General features: G+C 42.0%; 1 protein-coding gene across 2 annotated transcripts; it reads left to right on the top strand.

The window, feature by feature from the left end:
- Window positions 1-828: 828 nt before the first annotated feature.
- Window positions 829-6,889, top strand: rnf185 (ring finger protein 185). Of its 2 annotated transcripts, none has more exons than XM_036580717.1 (7): window positions 829-961; window positions 1,694-1,904; window positions 2,030-2,048; window positions 2,191-2,303; window positions 2,578-2,632; window positions 4,272-4,389; window positions 6,476-6,889. In XM_036580717.1, exons 2-7 carry the CDS (start codon window positions 1,732-1,734, stop codon window positions 6,568-6,570), a joined length of 573 nt encoding a protein of 190 aa, XP_036436610.1. In that variant the 5' UTR covers window positions 829-961; window positions 1,694-1,731; the 3' UTR covers window positions 6,571-6,889. The 2 variants fall into 2 exon arrangements, with proteins under 2 accessions (XP_036436610.1, XP_036436609.1); XM_036580716.1 differs by having other exon boundaries at window positions 6,473-6,889.
- Window positions 6,890-12,195: the final 5,306 nt, after the last annotated feature.

Genomic DNA, 12,195 nt, shown 5'->3' with positions numbered 1-12,195 from the left:
AGCTTGTTTTGACCTGTTGGACATACCGACCCAGTGCAGCACACGGTTCTATGACGGCGTTTTAGGGCCACTGTTCATAAAAATAAAAATAGTAGACTTCGAGAATAAAGTTGTAATATTTTGAGAAAAAATCATAATATTTAGAGAATAAAGTCATAATATTTAGAGGAAAAAAGTCGTACTATTTTGAGAATAAAGTCGTAACATTTAGAGAATAAAGTCGTAATATTTGGAGGATAAAGTGGGCTAACTGTAGGGGGGCTGCCATAACGCGTTGGGGTCTCGGTTGCTGTACTGGCGCCGGAGTTCCACTCATTCTTGTCTCACAACACCCTGCATGTACCCCTCTGCCATGAGTGGATTGAAATAAATAGATTCAAATACACTTTAAGCCAAAACGTTATCAGAAAACTATCATAAAACGATGTCTATATCTAACCTTTTCATATTACAGCTGTCTATGGGAGATTTCAGAGGCATTAAACTGATCAGATGTCTGGTTCCTATCACCACCACTGTAAAAAAAATATGACTCGACAAGTTTCTCTACAACGGAGCATTTCGCACCAAACCACTCTGATGCTTTGTTTACATCTTAACTATTTAACCACGTAGATTTTTTTTTTTTTTGAAAAACCGGTGGAGTTCCCCTTTAAAAAGCCAGCTTAAGCGCTGCGTGTTTACCAAGTGGGAATAGAAACGGTCTCCGCCGAATCAGGCGCTCACGCCTCCCGACGCAAGCCTCTCTCGATCCGGATTGGTCCCTCTGCTGATTACGCAAAGCCATGCCACCATCTGATTGGTCCGCTGCCCCTCACGTAGGCGCCTAGGCTTTCCGGGGTACAGCTTGATGCAATCGGACTGAAAGTGATGCGACGCGCTTCGATGCCTTAGCCGAAGGATCTACAAACAGTTCGTCTCGGCGGCTGAGACGGGGGATTTATTGGATGAAACCGTTAAGGTAGCGTCATTTATCGAGTCCATTTTTTAAAAAAAACAAGCTACTTTTACTTACAAACCTCCTGGTTATGAAACGGGACCTAAGTTAGCAAGTTCTAGCTAACCTGGCTAACCAGCTAACACCAGAGCTCTCGGATGAGGCTTCGGGTAGAAACTAAAGTTGAGCAGAAAATACGGTTCTTGCTTATTAACTCATCTCCAGGCACTATTTATTAGTTTTATTAATGTGTCATTAACTTAACTGAGTGGTAGATACGATTATACTGTAAGAACTGTGACTGAACTGGGTTGAAAACATTGCTGCGCAGTTACTTCAGCTTGTTTGAGTGGAGAGTCAACCTATTTAGCACAGCTGTCAAAGCTACACACATAAAAACACGGTTCTTTAAGGGTTCTTGAGTAACAATAATCACTCTATTTGGAACCGTGAGGTCTTTATAGAACTATTTGATGCTTAAGTGTTTCTCTGCGTGGTGAATAGGTCTGTGTAAGGGTCATGTTACAATATCAAGAGAACCCTCTTTGGTGCTATAAAGAACCACTTTAAAAAGGGTAAAGGTCTGAAGAACCATTTCACCTTTCAAAGAACTATTTAAGCATGCAAATGGTTCTGTATAGATCTTGTGGTTCTAAATAGAACCATTGCAGAGCCATGTTTTTAAGTGTGTAGTTGTCAGAGTTTCAGTGTGGAAATGCATTATGAAAGCTGAGTCGGCTGTCTTTCTTTGACCAGACGTGTTCCAGTCCACTCTTCCAGCTCGAAGGAACATCATGGCCAGCGCCTCTCCTCCACCGTCGGGCTCCGCAGCCACCGACACTACAGCAACCGGCTCCGGCGGCCAAGCGCCGGGAGAAAGCGGCAGCCAGGACAGCACGTTTGAGTGTAATATCTGCTTGGACACTTCCAAGGATGCGGTGATAAGCTTGTGTGGCCACCTCTTTTGGTAAGACCCCATGATCTTGGCGGTGGGCTTGCACTGAATTATTGTAATAATAATCTACTTCACTGTAACCAGATTTTGTTTCTTTCCATCACGTCTCTTTCGATGCATCTGTCGTTGGCTCACAGTTGGCCCTGCTTGCATCAGGTATGTTTTCCTCTTTCCATCTTACATCTATTCTACCTTCTGTTTCTGCTCCCCTTTCTAATGCATATGGATCTAATGAGGCTTTTCACTGTCCCATCTTACCCACACCCACACCCCCACCCTCCATTTCCTCTCTTCACAGTGGTTGGAAACGAGGCCAAACAGACAAGTGTGTCCAGTATGTAAAGCAGGCATCAGCCGGGACAAAGTCATCCCGCTGTATGGGCGAGGCAGCACTGGCCAGCAGGACCCGAGGTAGATTTCACAGTTTAGGCAGAAATGCTTTCAGAAGCACAAACGTATTTCGTTTGCCAAGTATGTTTGTTGCATGTGTGACCAGACAAGCACCTCAAAGAAACTGTGACCCATTAACTAGCTGAAAAATGAGATGACCGTAGCAGTTAGTACCGTGTCACTGAACGTACGTTTCTCTCAGCTGAGAAGATGGGTGAAAGGTATTCTTGGCACAAACGAAAACGCAGTAATTGCCGAATCTGTGCATTTACGTTCTCTCCCTCTGGGATTTCAGAGAGAGAACTCCTCCCAGACCACAGGGGCAGAGACCGGAGCCAGAGAATCGTGGCGTAAGTAACTGCATCATTTGGCACTAATTAGTCAGACGCACTAGCCATGGGCCAAAACAAACAAACAAAAATAAATTAAAATAAGTTTAACACCAAGCATTCTTTCTATCATGTAAAATCCGACTGAGCCATCTTCATGTTTGCTTATTTTGAAAAATCAGGTATATCGGTGTGTTCAAGGTGACAGGCAGGTTGCGTGTGGAGTTCTAAAGATGCATTCGCAACTCTGAAGGCCACATTGCACTAGCCATATGTGATGAAACTATTACATGGGGGTAGGGAGTCACTGTATTGCCAACGAGTGAGTAATTCATTAGTAAAAGCACCGCTCCCAGAGGGACTTATTAGGAGGCATCTCCAAAGAGAGAGGTGGGAAAGAGCTTTTTGTGGCCCTCTCAGGTAATGACAACACCTGGCGTTTGAGATTGCATCACGCTTCCGTGCTTCTTTTGTCCTTAACTGTCTGTTTTAGAAGCTGTAAGATGGTTGAAGCACAAATATGAATAATCATATGAGTAAAATAAGGCATTAAAGTAAGTTAAGCAAGTAAGTTACCCTTTATTTATCCCACAGCGGGGAAATTCACCTCCGCATTTAACCCACCTGTGCAGTGAAACACCCACATACATGCTAGTGAATGCACACACACACAAGGGGGCAGTGAGCACACTTGCCCAGAGAGGTGGGCAGCCCTATCCACAGTGCCTGGGGAGCAGTTGGGGGTTAGGTGCCTTGCTCAAGGGCACTTCAGTCACGTCCTGTCAGCTCTGGTTTCCTAACCCCGATTTTAGCCCTGATTCTCAGTCTGGCTGAGTCGGTGCTGGTCGGCTCTAGTCTGCAGATTTTTGGGTCAGTCGGAGTCGACAGTTGGAGAGGGAGTCGAGTCATGTGTGAGGGTCTCCTAAGGCGTTATAGACCAGTCAGAGTTTATCAAACAGGTTAGATTTTTTGAGTGTAATCTAGTGTAAACTGGCCAGCAACTCAATCTGAACAGATTCCTGCAACAGCCAATGAAAACCGAGAGCATGAAAGAAGAAAATACAGCAAGTAAACAAAGAAAAATGGTGAAAAGTGTCTCACATGTGGAGCGAAGCTTTTTAACGAGCTGAGTTTAAGGCACAATCGAATTAGTGTACATTTAAAAAATACCAACTGATCACATTTTTAAATATATGATCCTTAAACATGTTTATCTGCTGCTTTACTGTATCAGCGCAAACGGCAGTGAAAACAGCAGCAGCCGCTCCACCTTTGTTTATTTGCGTCTCCTAGTAACAGGAGAACGCGATAGTTTGTGAAACTTTACGCGAGTTCAGTGAGCTCCGTTCGGTTCAGCGGCAGCTAAAAAGTTGAGTAATGTGTGATCCCTAATCGTTTAGTGTGGATCCCCAATATTTCAGTCGCCCAAAAACATCTTCAAAAACCAGTCAGACACCCAGTGTTTATAATCTGTCCAGACTGTAGAAGTCGTGTAGTGAACACAAGGCTTTAGGAAACTGAACAGATATTTAGCCTGAATCTTTAATCAGCTGTACAGACTGTCACTCCACAATGAGAATGAACTGAATTTGTAAGTGTGTTTGTATTTTAATTGTTACTAGTTTTCATTCATAGCTAAAAGCAGCGTCTCTTATTGCAGGGATTTCAAGGATTCGGCTTTGGAGATGGCGGCTTCCAGATGTCCTTTGGTATTGGAGCGTTTCCTTTCGGCATTTTTGCCACAGCATTCAATATTAACGACGGAAGGCCACCTCCAGGTATGTCCCTGCACAGAAACACTCGGACTAGTTTACCAGCAGTTATCCACACTCGTGCACATCAGTATTGAACAGTCGTTCCCTCAGCCTTCAGAAGGTGTGTCAGGATTAGTGCTGGGTCACGTATGTATGCCATTATGACTGTATTAGTGTTGCAGATTTTTTTGTTTTAGCTGTATTGATAGAAAAGGTCCTTCTAGGCCTTCAGAGAAGGCCTGATGTTTTCTGGGAATTAAAAACATGTTTTGTTTTAAAATGTAAAATTTGTTGTATTTAAGATCATTATTAAGTTTTGGTTTGGAACAAAAAGGTTAAGATCTTGTACAATCTTGTGCTTTATACCCAGTTGTATACAGTGAACTGTTCCATTGGTTAGGCCAGGGGTATTTAAATTAAAATTCAAGGTCCAGTTAGAGATAATTTCCTCAAGCAAAGGTCCGGAACATCATAATGTCTAAGTTGCATTATGATTCAGTGCCATATACTGTTTACTGAAGTAGCCTAGTAGGTATATCAACATCTTATACAGTCAACAACTGAATATCACATCAAATAAAGTACAATTCAGTCATATTTCAACATTTATTGTCAGTTTCCTCTTTTTAGAGAACGGCATGTAAAATAATCTGGCTCTCCGACTGCTGTTTCTCGCCTCGTCCCTCCCCTGTGTGTGCGTCACTCACTCAAGTCTCAGTGCTCATCGTAATGCACAGATCTGATTGGCTGAGTAACGTCACGTGTGATTTTTACAACGTACGTGATTGGTCTGTGAGTTTCCCAGGCCACTAAATCAGTACCATAATGACTAGAAAAGTAAAAATAGGACCACCCTGTCGAAATTAAATAATTCTGCATAGTTTATCGGTTATAGGTCCAGGTCCGCATAGGACAGCGCCTGGGTCCGGACCGCCTATCAGTGACCTCTGCTGTAAAGCCTACAATAGACATTTGAAAAGTGAGAGGTGTCGGCTCGGATTTTGTGCCTTTATGTATTAATGTCACACCCACAAAAATAAAGTCCAGCTTGTTGTTTGGGTCTCTAGTACAAAACACTGAAGAAGCCATGATGACCATGGTTGATCATTAGTCACATCCTCAGAAGCCACGTCCTTCACCAAATTTGGACTGAGTTCTCTTTGAATCCTCTTTCAATGCGCCCGCAATCATCAGATATATCTGCTCCTGGAAGGGGTCTGAGGCACAACCCACCATACAAAATGTTCTTTCACGTATTGCATGTAATTACACATTTTCACCAGAGAGGTCTCCGAACTTAAACAGTGCAGTTTTAAACATCAGCTGCTACGAGAGAACTTGTAGAGAGGAGAATCACCACTCTGTAATGTCTGCTGGTTTTCTCAAACACTAGAGGGCGCTCCCAAGCGAGTCCAAAATGAATGGGTTAATATGGAGCATTTGACCAAAATCATAGATTATAAATACTTAATCACTTTTATTGTAAAAGAATATAATTATATCCTGAACACTGAGTAGCATAAAATATTTTAACACCGCTGTTATATTTTTAAGAGCTTTTAAACTCGAGTTATAGGAGTTTAAAACGGCGCCTCATGTACGTTCATGACGTCAGTGAGTGCGAACAGACAATGAGCTGCTCCGCTCGCCAACCAATCAGCACTCAGTAGCAGTAATGTTAGCGTTCTGTTGCCCAAAACCCGTTTGCTGTAGAATAAAGGAAACATACAGGTGAGTTTTCTTTGCGTTTTTAGTGAAATCCATCCTTCTACTGTCTAAAATTAAAGAAAAGTTCTGGGCAGGTGATTAGAAACTATTTTAACTTTTCTTTTTTAGTCGTTGAGCTCCATTCACTCCCATTTACTGAGGACTCGCTCGATGGTGCCCTCTGCTGTTTTGCAGTCCTGTTTTTGATATAATGGGGGAAATAGGAAGCGGCCAGGCTCCTCATTAACCGGCTCTGCTGATGCCATAATATTGGGATATATTTGGAATATACTGTGATACTGAAAAACATCAAAGCTACCCAGCATTACTCATTATGTGTGTATCTGTGTGGTTATAATAGGATAATATGATTTTATAACCTTCTTTTCCTACTTTCCAGCAGCTCCTGGGACCCCACAGCACATGGATGAACAGTTCCTGTCCCGCCTCTTCCTGTTTGTGGCGCTCGTCATCATGTTTTGGCTTCTGATTGCATAAACGATTATGAACTCTCTTCTGGACGGGCGCACGCTGCAGACGGTGATTACAGAAGTCATCTGAAGGTTCACTAGTGGAAACACACTTTGTTTTCTCTCAGCCACCATTTTCAGCTGATTTTAAATTGAAATGTGTGTTAAGACACATGGATTCTTGTGAAGGAGATGCGTCACGTGCGTGGTAATTGCATGTGTGTGGTGATTTCAGTACAAAGAAAAACTGTAAAATGTGATTTCATGGAATCATAATGTTCTCCTCTTGTTCACTTTCCCTGTCAGATTGTAATTTTAAATAAAAACCAGAGTCTTATTTCTCTTAACATGTTTTGTTGACGTTATGCCTCAGACTGCATGTTATTTAGTGAAATAGCAATAGCCGTATTTAAGTGCAGAGTTTCGAGGGTGCCGTAAAGAGACATATGTGGTTGGTATAGTGTAGTGGGTAACACCTCTGCCTTCTACGCTGTAGACGGGGGTTCAGTTCCTGCCTGGGTAAGCACTCTACACTATACAAATAAGAGTCCTTGGGCAAGACTTCTAACTCTACGTTTGCCTGCCTGTGCAAAATGATCAAATTGTAAGTCGCTCTGGGTAAGAGCGTTTGCCAAATGTCGTAAATGTAAATATTGCTGTATCTCCAAAATTATAACTTTACACGAGAAGGAAAAAACCTACTTTTAATGTAAGTCTGTGGAACCAAACGTCTTTCCAAGCCATTTTGAGCCGTTTCTTTTGGTCCATTGGTCCAACGACAAAAATGGAGATACAAGGTTTTCTTCCGAAAGCTGCGATATGCAGTATTCCTTAAAGGGCCCATGTCATGTAAAACTGAATTTACCTCACTTTTTGGTAAAGCATGTTGTCAGACTGCTCACTCTTCAGCCCATACAGCCCATATGGGAACTGAATTTAAAGAACAGCACATTTTGACTTTTGTTTCTGTGACGTCCCAAAAACAGCAATTTCTATATATCCACCTATTCAGACTTCAGTAGTTTAGCTCAGCCCAATCATGTCAAAGTTAATGCTGCTTTTTGGGCAAGTCACAATCCAGGGCAGTCAGTCAGAACAGAGCTCATTCATGTATATCAGTCTTAAAGACACAGGTTAAAAGAAAAACAGCCTGTTTAACTCCAAAGGATGAAGAAAGGTTGAAGAACTATCATGGAAAAATGACTTAGACCTGTTTTCCTACATAAAACAACACAAATTTAAAACACAAAAAACCAACAAGGCTGTAGTCCACTAGTTGACTGTGTCTGCAAACCAAGATTGTGATCAGCAGCTCATATTACATTTTTTGCTAATTCGCTTGGTCTTCAAAATATCCTTTGCTATAAAAATATCCAGTCTAGTCCTTATCCAGATGTATGTAAACAGAACTTTAAAGGAATACATTTAGCATTTTCCAACCTAATGTCTATCCCCTTTATCGTCAACACACCAATGAGTACCACGAACAATAAATTTGATGTTTTCCTGCACTGAAAAGAACCCAAATTCAGGCAGTTCAGCTGCCTACTGGCTTCTGTTATGCGTGGTTCAATTTTTCTTCTGTTCTTTTTTAAATACAAGGAAATTATTGTCTGTGGTAGTTAACTGTATCCTATAGATGTGGCAGAAAGATATTTGGTTGAAAAGCACTGAAATTATTGTCTCCTTTGTGTTGCCTCATAGTTCTGAGGTATAGTACCAGAGCTGGTTTATGAGGAGCCTGGCCACTTCTTATTTCCCCCGTTATATCAAAAACAGGACTGCTAAACAGCAGAGGGCGCCCATGAGCGAATCCTCAATGGATGGGAGTGAATGGAGCTCAACGGCTAAAAATGAAAAGTTAAAATAGTTTCTTATCACTGAACCAGAACTTTCCTTTAGTTTTAGAAAGTAGAAGGATGGATTTCACTAAAACAGCAAAGAAATCTCACCTGTTTGTTTCCTTTTTACTACAGCAAACGGGTTTCGGGCAGCAGGACGCTAACATTACTGATACTGAGTGCTGTTTGGCAAGCGGAGCAGCTCATTGGCTGTTCACACTCACTGATGAACGTCATGAACGTACATGAGGCGCCGTTTCAAACTCCTTTAACTCGAGTTTAAAAGCCCTTAAAATATAACAGCAGTGTTAGTGTTTTATGCTGTTCTGTGTTCAGGAAATGAATGAATTCTTTTACATTAAAAATGTTTAAGCATTTATAAACTATGATTTTGCTCACATGCTCCATATTAACCCATTCATTTTGAACTCGCTCGGGAGCGCCCTCTAGTGTTTGAAAAACCCGGAAGACATTACAGAGTGGTAATTCTCCTGTCTACGAGTTCTCTGATAGTACCTTATGATAAGATGGGTAGACAATAGTTTCAACTATTTAAAATGACACACTTGCCAAAAAAATGAAACCATCAAACCCATGAAATGGAAATATGCCTAATTATGATGATGGATCTCGAAGAAAAGAACTGAGCTGTGGTGAAATGTTTCTTATGTTTGCTATAAATGCTAAAGTTACTGCTAGGAAGCTGAATATCTTATCTGAACCAAATAACCAGTGTAAATGTCTTCAAACCATCATTACAGAGTGAATGGATTACTCAAATGACAGAAATGACTCGTCAAATGAGGACAACAAGCTAAAAGCTAAAGTTAGCAAGGTAGCCAGTTTGCCAGGTAACACCTCAGTGTGGCTTCTTTACTCTGGCTGAAAGGGGGTCTCTACCATGAATAAAGACAGAATCACTGTTAGAAACAGCTTCTTAACTGGTTCTAACAGTTCTAACAGTTAAAGGTTATGCTATTGCTAGCTTGGTTGTATTTATTAGCGTATATCGGAGAACTTTTAGAGAGGAGAATCACCACTACGTAATGTCCTCCGGGTTTCTCAAACACTAGAGGGCGCTCCCGAGCCAGTCCAAAATGAATGGGTTGATATGGAGCATTTGAGCAAAATCATAGTTTATAAATGCTGAGACACTTTTAATGTAAAAGAATTTAATCATTTCCTGAACACAGAGCAGCATAAAACATTTTAACACTGTTGTTATATTTCTAAGAGCTTTTAAACTCGAATCATAGGAGTTTAAAACGGCGCCTCATGTACGTTCATGACATCTGTGAGCACGAACAGCCAATGAGCTGCTCCGCTCGCCAACCAATCAGCACTCAGTATCAGTAATGTTAGCATCCTGCTGCCCAAAACCCGTTTGCTGTAGAATAAAGGAAACAAACAGGTGAGTTTTCTTTGCTTTTTTAGTGAAATCCATCCTTCTACTGTCTAAAACTAAAGGAAAGTTCTGGTTCAGTGATTAGAAACTATTTAACTTTTAGTTTTTAGCCGTTGAGCTCCATTCACTCCCATTCATTGAGGACTCGCTCTCGGGCGCCCTCTGCTGTTTTGCAGTCCTGTTTTTGATGTAACGAGGGAAATAAGAAGTGGCCAGGCTCCTCATAAACCGGCTCTGCTTATATCTTACTGGCTAGGCTAGCAGCCATGATTGGTTGACACCACAGGGATTCCTAGTATGTATCTGATTGTAGCAAGAGAACACTGATGAACAAAAACATGAAAACGATATAAAATTGTGAGGTCATGTAATGAATACTGCGCTATGAATATCAGATTAAACTCTGAGTGAAAGGGTCATGAGGCTTATTGCATTACTGAAAAGCTCTCAAACACTAATCCTAGAGTGCTTCAGCGCTGGCCATCAGTAAATGATCAGACTGAAGCAGGTGCCTTAAAGGGAAAGCTGAGCTGCTCAGAGGTGTGGCTCCTCAGGATGGAGTCTGAGAACCCTGTTATAAATGTTTAATGACCTGCAGCCTTGGGATTAGGTTTCCGTCTGACAGAATCAGTGCTGGTACACAAACACGTTATCCTTGATGTTAATTATTGAAGCCTGGTCTACCAGGCACTGCACACTTAAAAGAGATGGTTCTTCAAGGCTTATTCAGTAAAGGCAGAGGTTCTATATAGAACCATTTCATGCCTAAATGGGTTTTTGCATAGTGAAATTGTTCTTCAGATTGATGGAGAACGTGTTGTATATTTTTGAAAATGGTTCTGCTTGTTACACTGGACCCACACCAGTTTGCCTACTGTCGCAAAGGTCAACGGAGGACACCATTTCGACGGCGCTCCACGCTGTACTGACCCACCTGGACTGTCGAAACTCATATGTCAGAATGCTGTTCGTTGACTTCAGTTCAGCATTTAACACATTTAACTCCAAGCTGATCTTAAAGCTTAGCCAGCTTGGTATCAGCACATCTCTGTGCAACTGGATTCTGGACTTCCTGACTGACAGACCTCAGTCTGTTAAGCTAGACAAACTCTTCTCCTCCCCCATCACCCTGAACACCGGCGTGCCACAAGGCTATGTGCTGAGGCCTCTTCTGTTCTCCCTGTTCACCCATGACTGTGTACTGTGTACATCCACAATCAAGTTCGTGGATGGCACCATGGTGACAGGACTGGCCAGTGGTGACGATAGGACGGCCTACAGGGATGAGGTGCCACACCTGGCAGCATGGTGTGAGGACAACAGAAAACCAAAGAGGTCATAGTGGACTTCAGGAGGGGCAGGAGCCAGGCACACCCCCCCGTCTGAGGTACAGCGGGTGTCTGACTTCAAGTTCCTTGGTAACCACATCTTGGATGATCTCACCTGGTCCCTAATCTCCTCCATCATGGTCAGAAAGGTGCAACAGCGGCTTTACTTCCTACAGGGCCTCAAGAAAGCTCACCTGCGTCCTGGGATACTGGTGAATGTCTACCGCTGTACCATTGAGAGCAAACTCACAAACTGCATCTCGGTGCAATTCGGCAACTGCTCCACATCTGACCGCAAAGCGCTCCAGCGGGTGGTGAAAACTGCCCAACGCAGGTGCCCAGTTACCCAGAACGTTTTCCATAAGCACTACCTGGGCAGGGTGAGGAACATCGTCAAGGTCGTTTCTCATCCTAACCATGGATTTTTACACCCTCCTCCCATCTGGCAGATGTTACAGCACCAGCAGGCTCAGGAAGAGCTTCTTCCCTGAGGCTGTGACCCTGCTGAACTCCACAACGTCACTTTAACCACAGTATTGCACTTTATATCCTAGTATTATTGCACCATTCATATTTGCACAGTCTATTTCTGCACTATTCATATTTGCATCAACAGTTACTGGACAAGTTTACTCTGCATACTTATCTTTACAAATGCTGCTCTTACAGGACATATTACCTTCATTATACGCTCTCCTCTCACTCTGTATATATGTATATGTATACATATATACATATATATGTATATATGTATATGTATACATATATACATATATATATATATATATATATATACATATATACAAAGTGAGAGGAGAGTGTATATATATATATATATATATATGTATATATACTTGCATATCTATATTTTTTACTACTCTACTGTCCTTCTGCATTTTATATGTAAATAATACTGTATTTTGCACTTCTGGTTAGATGCTTACAGCATTTCATTGGCTCTGTACCTTGCCTCTTCCTATTTCCCCCATTATATCAAAAAACAGGACTGCTAAACAGCAGAGGGCGCCCGTGAGCAAGTCCTCAGTGAATGGGAGTGAATGGAGCTCAACGGCTAAAAA

Source organism: Colossoma macropomum, unplaced genomic scaffold (genome assembly GCF_904425465.1).
Source record: "Colossoma macropomum unplaced genomic scaffold, Colossoma_macropomum, whole genome shotgun sequence".
NCBI classification, from domain to species: domain Eukaryota; kingdom Metazoa; phylum Chordata; class Actinopteri; order Characiformes; family Serrasalmidae; genus Colossoma; species Colossoma macropomum.
The sequence above is the reverse complement of the archived record's forward strand: the minus strand, read 5'-3'. Positions and strand labels throughout refer to the sequence as shown.

Excerpts from the sequence above, each read along its gene's own strand:
- rnf185 (XM_036580716.1), top strand. The coding sequence starts at position 1,732 with ATGGCCAGCGCCTCTCCTCCACCGTCGGGCTCCGCAGCCACCGACACT. Across the intron at positions 2,633-4,271 it reads CGGAGCCAGAGAATCGTGGC|GGATTTCAAGGATTCGGCTT; the intron begins GTAAGTAACTGC and ends CTCTTATTGCAG. Across the intron at positions 4,390-6,472 it reads CGACGGAAGGCCACCTCCAG|CAGCTCCTGGGACCCCACAG; the intron begins GTATGTCCCTGC and ends CCTACTTTCCAG.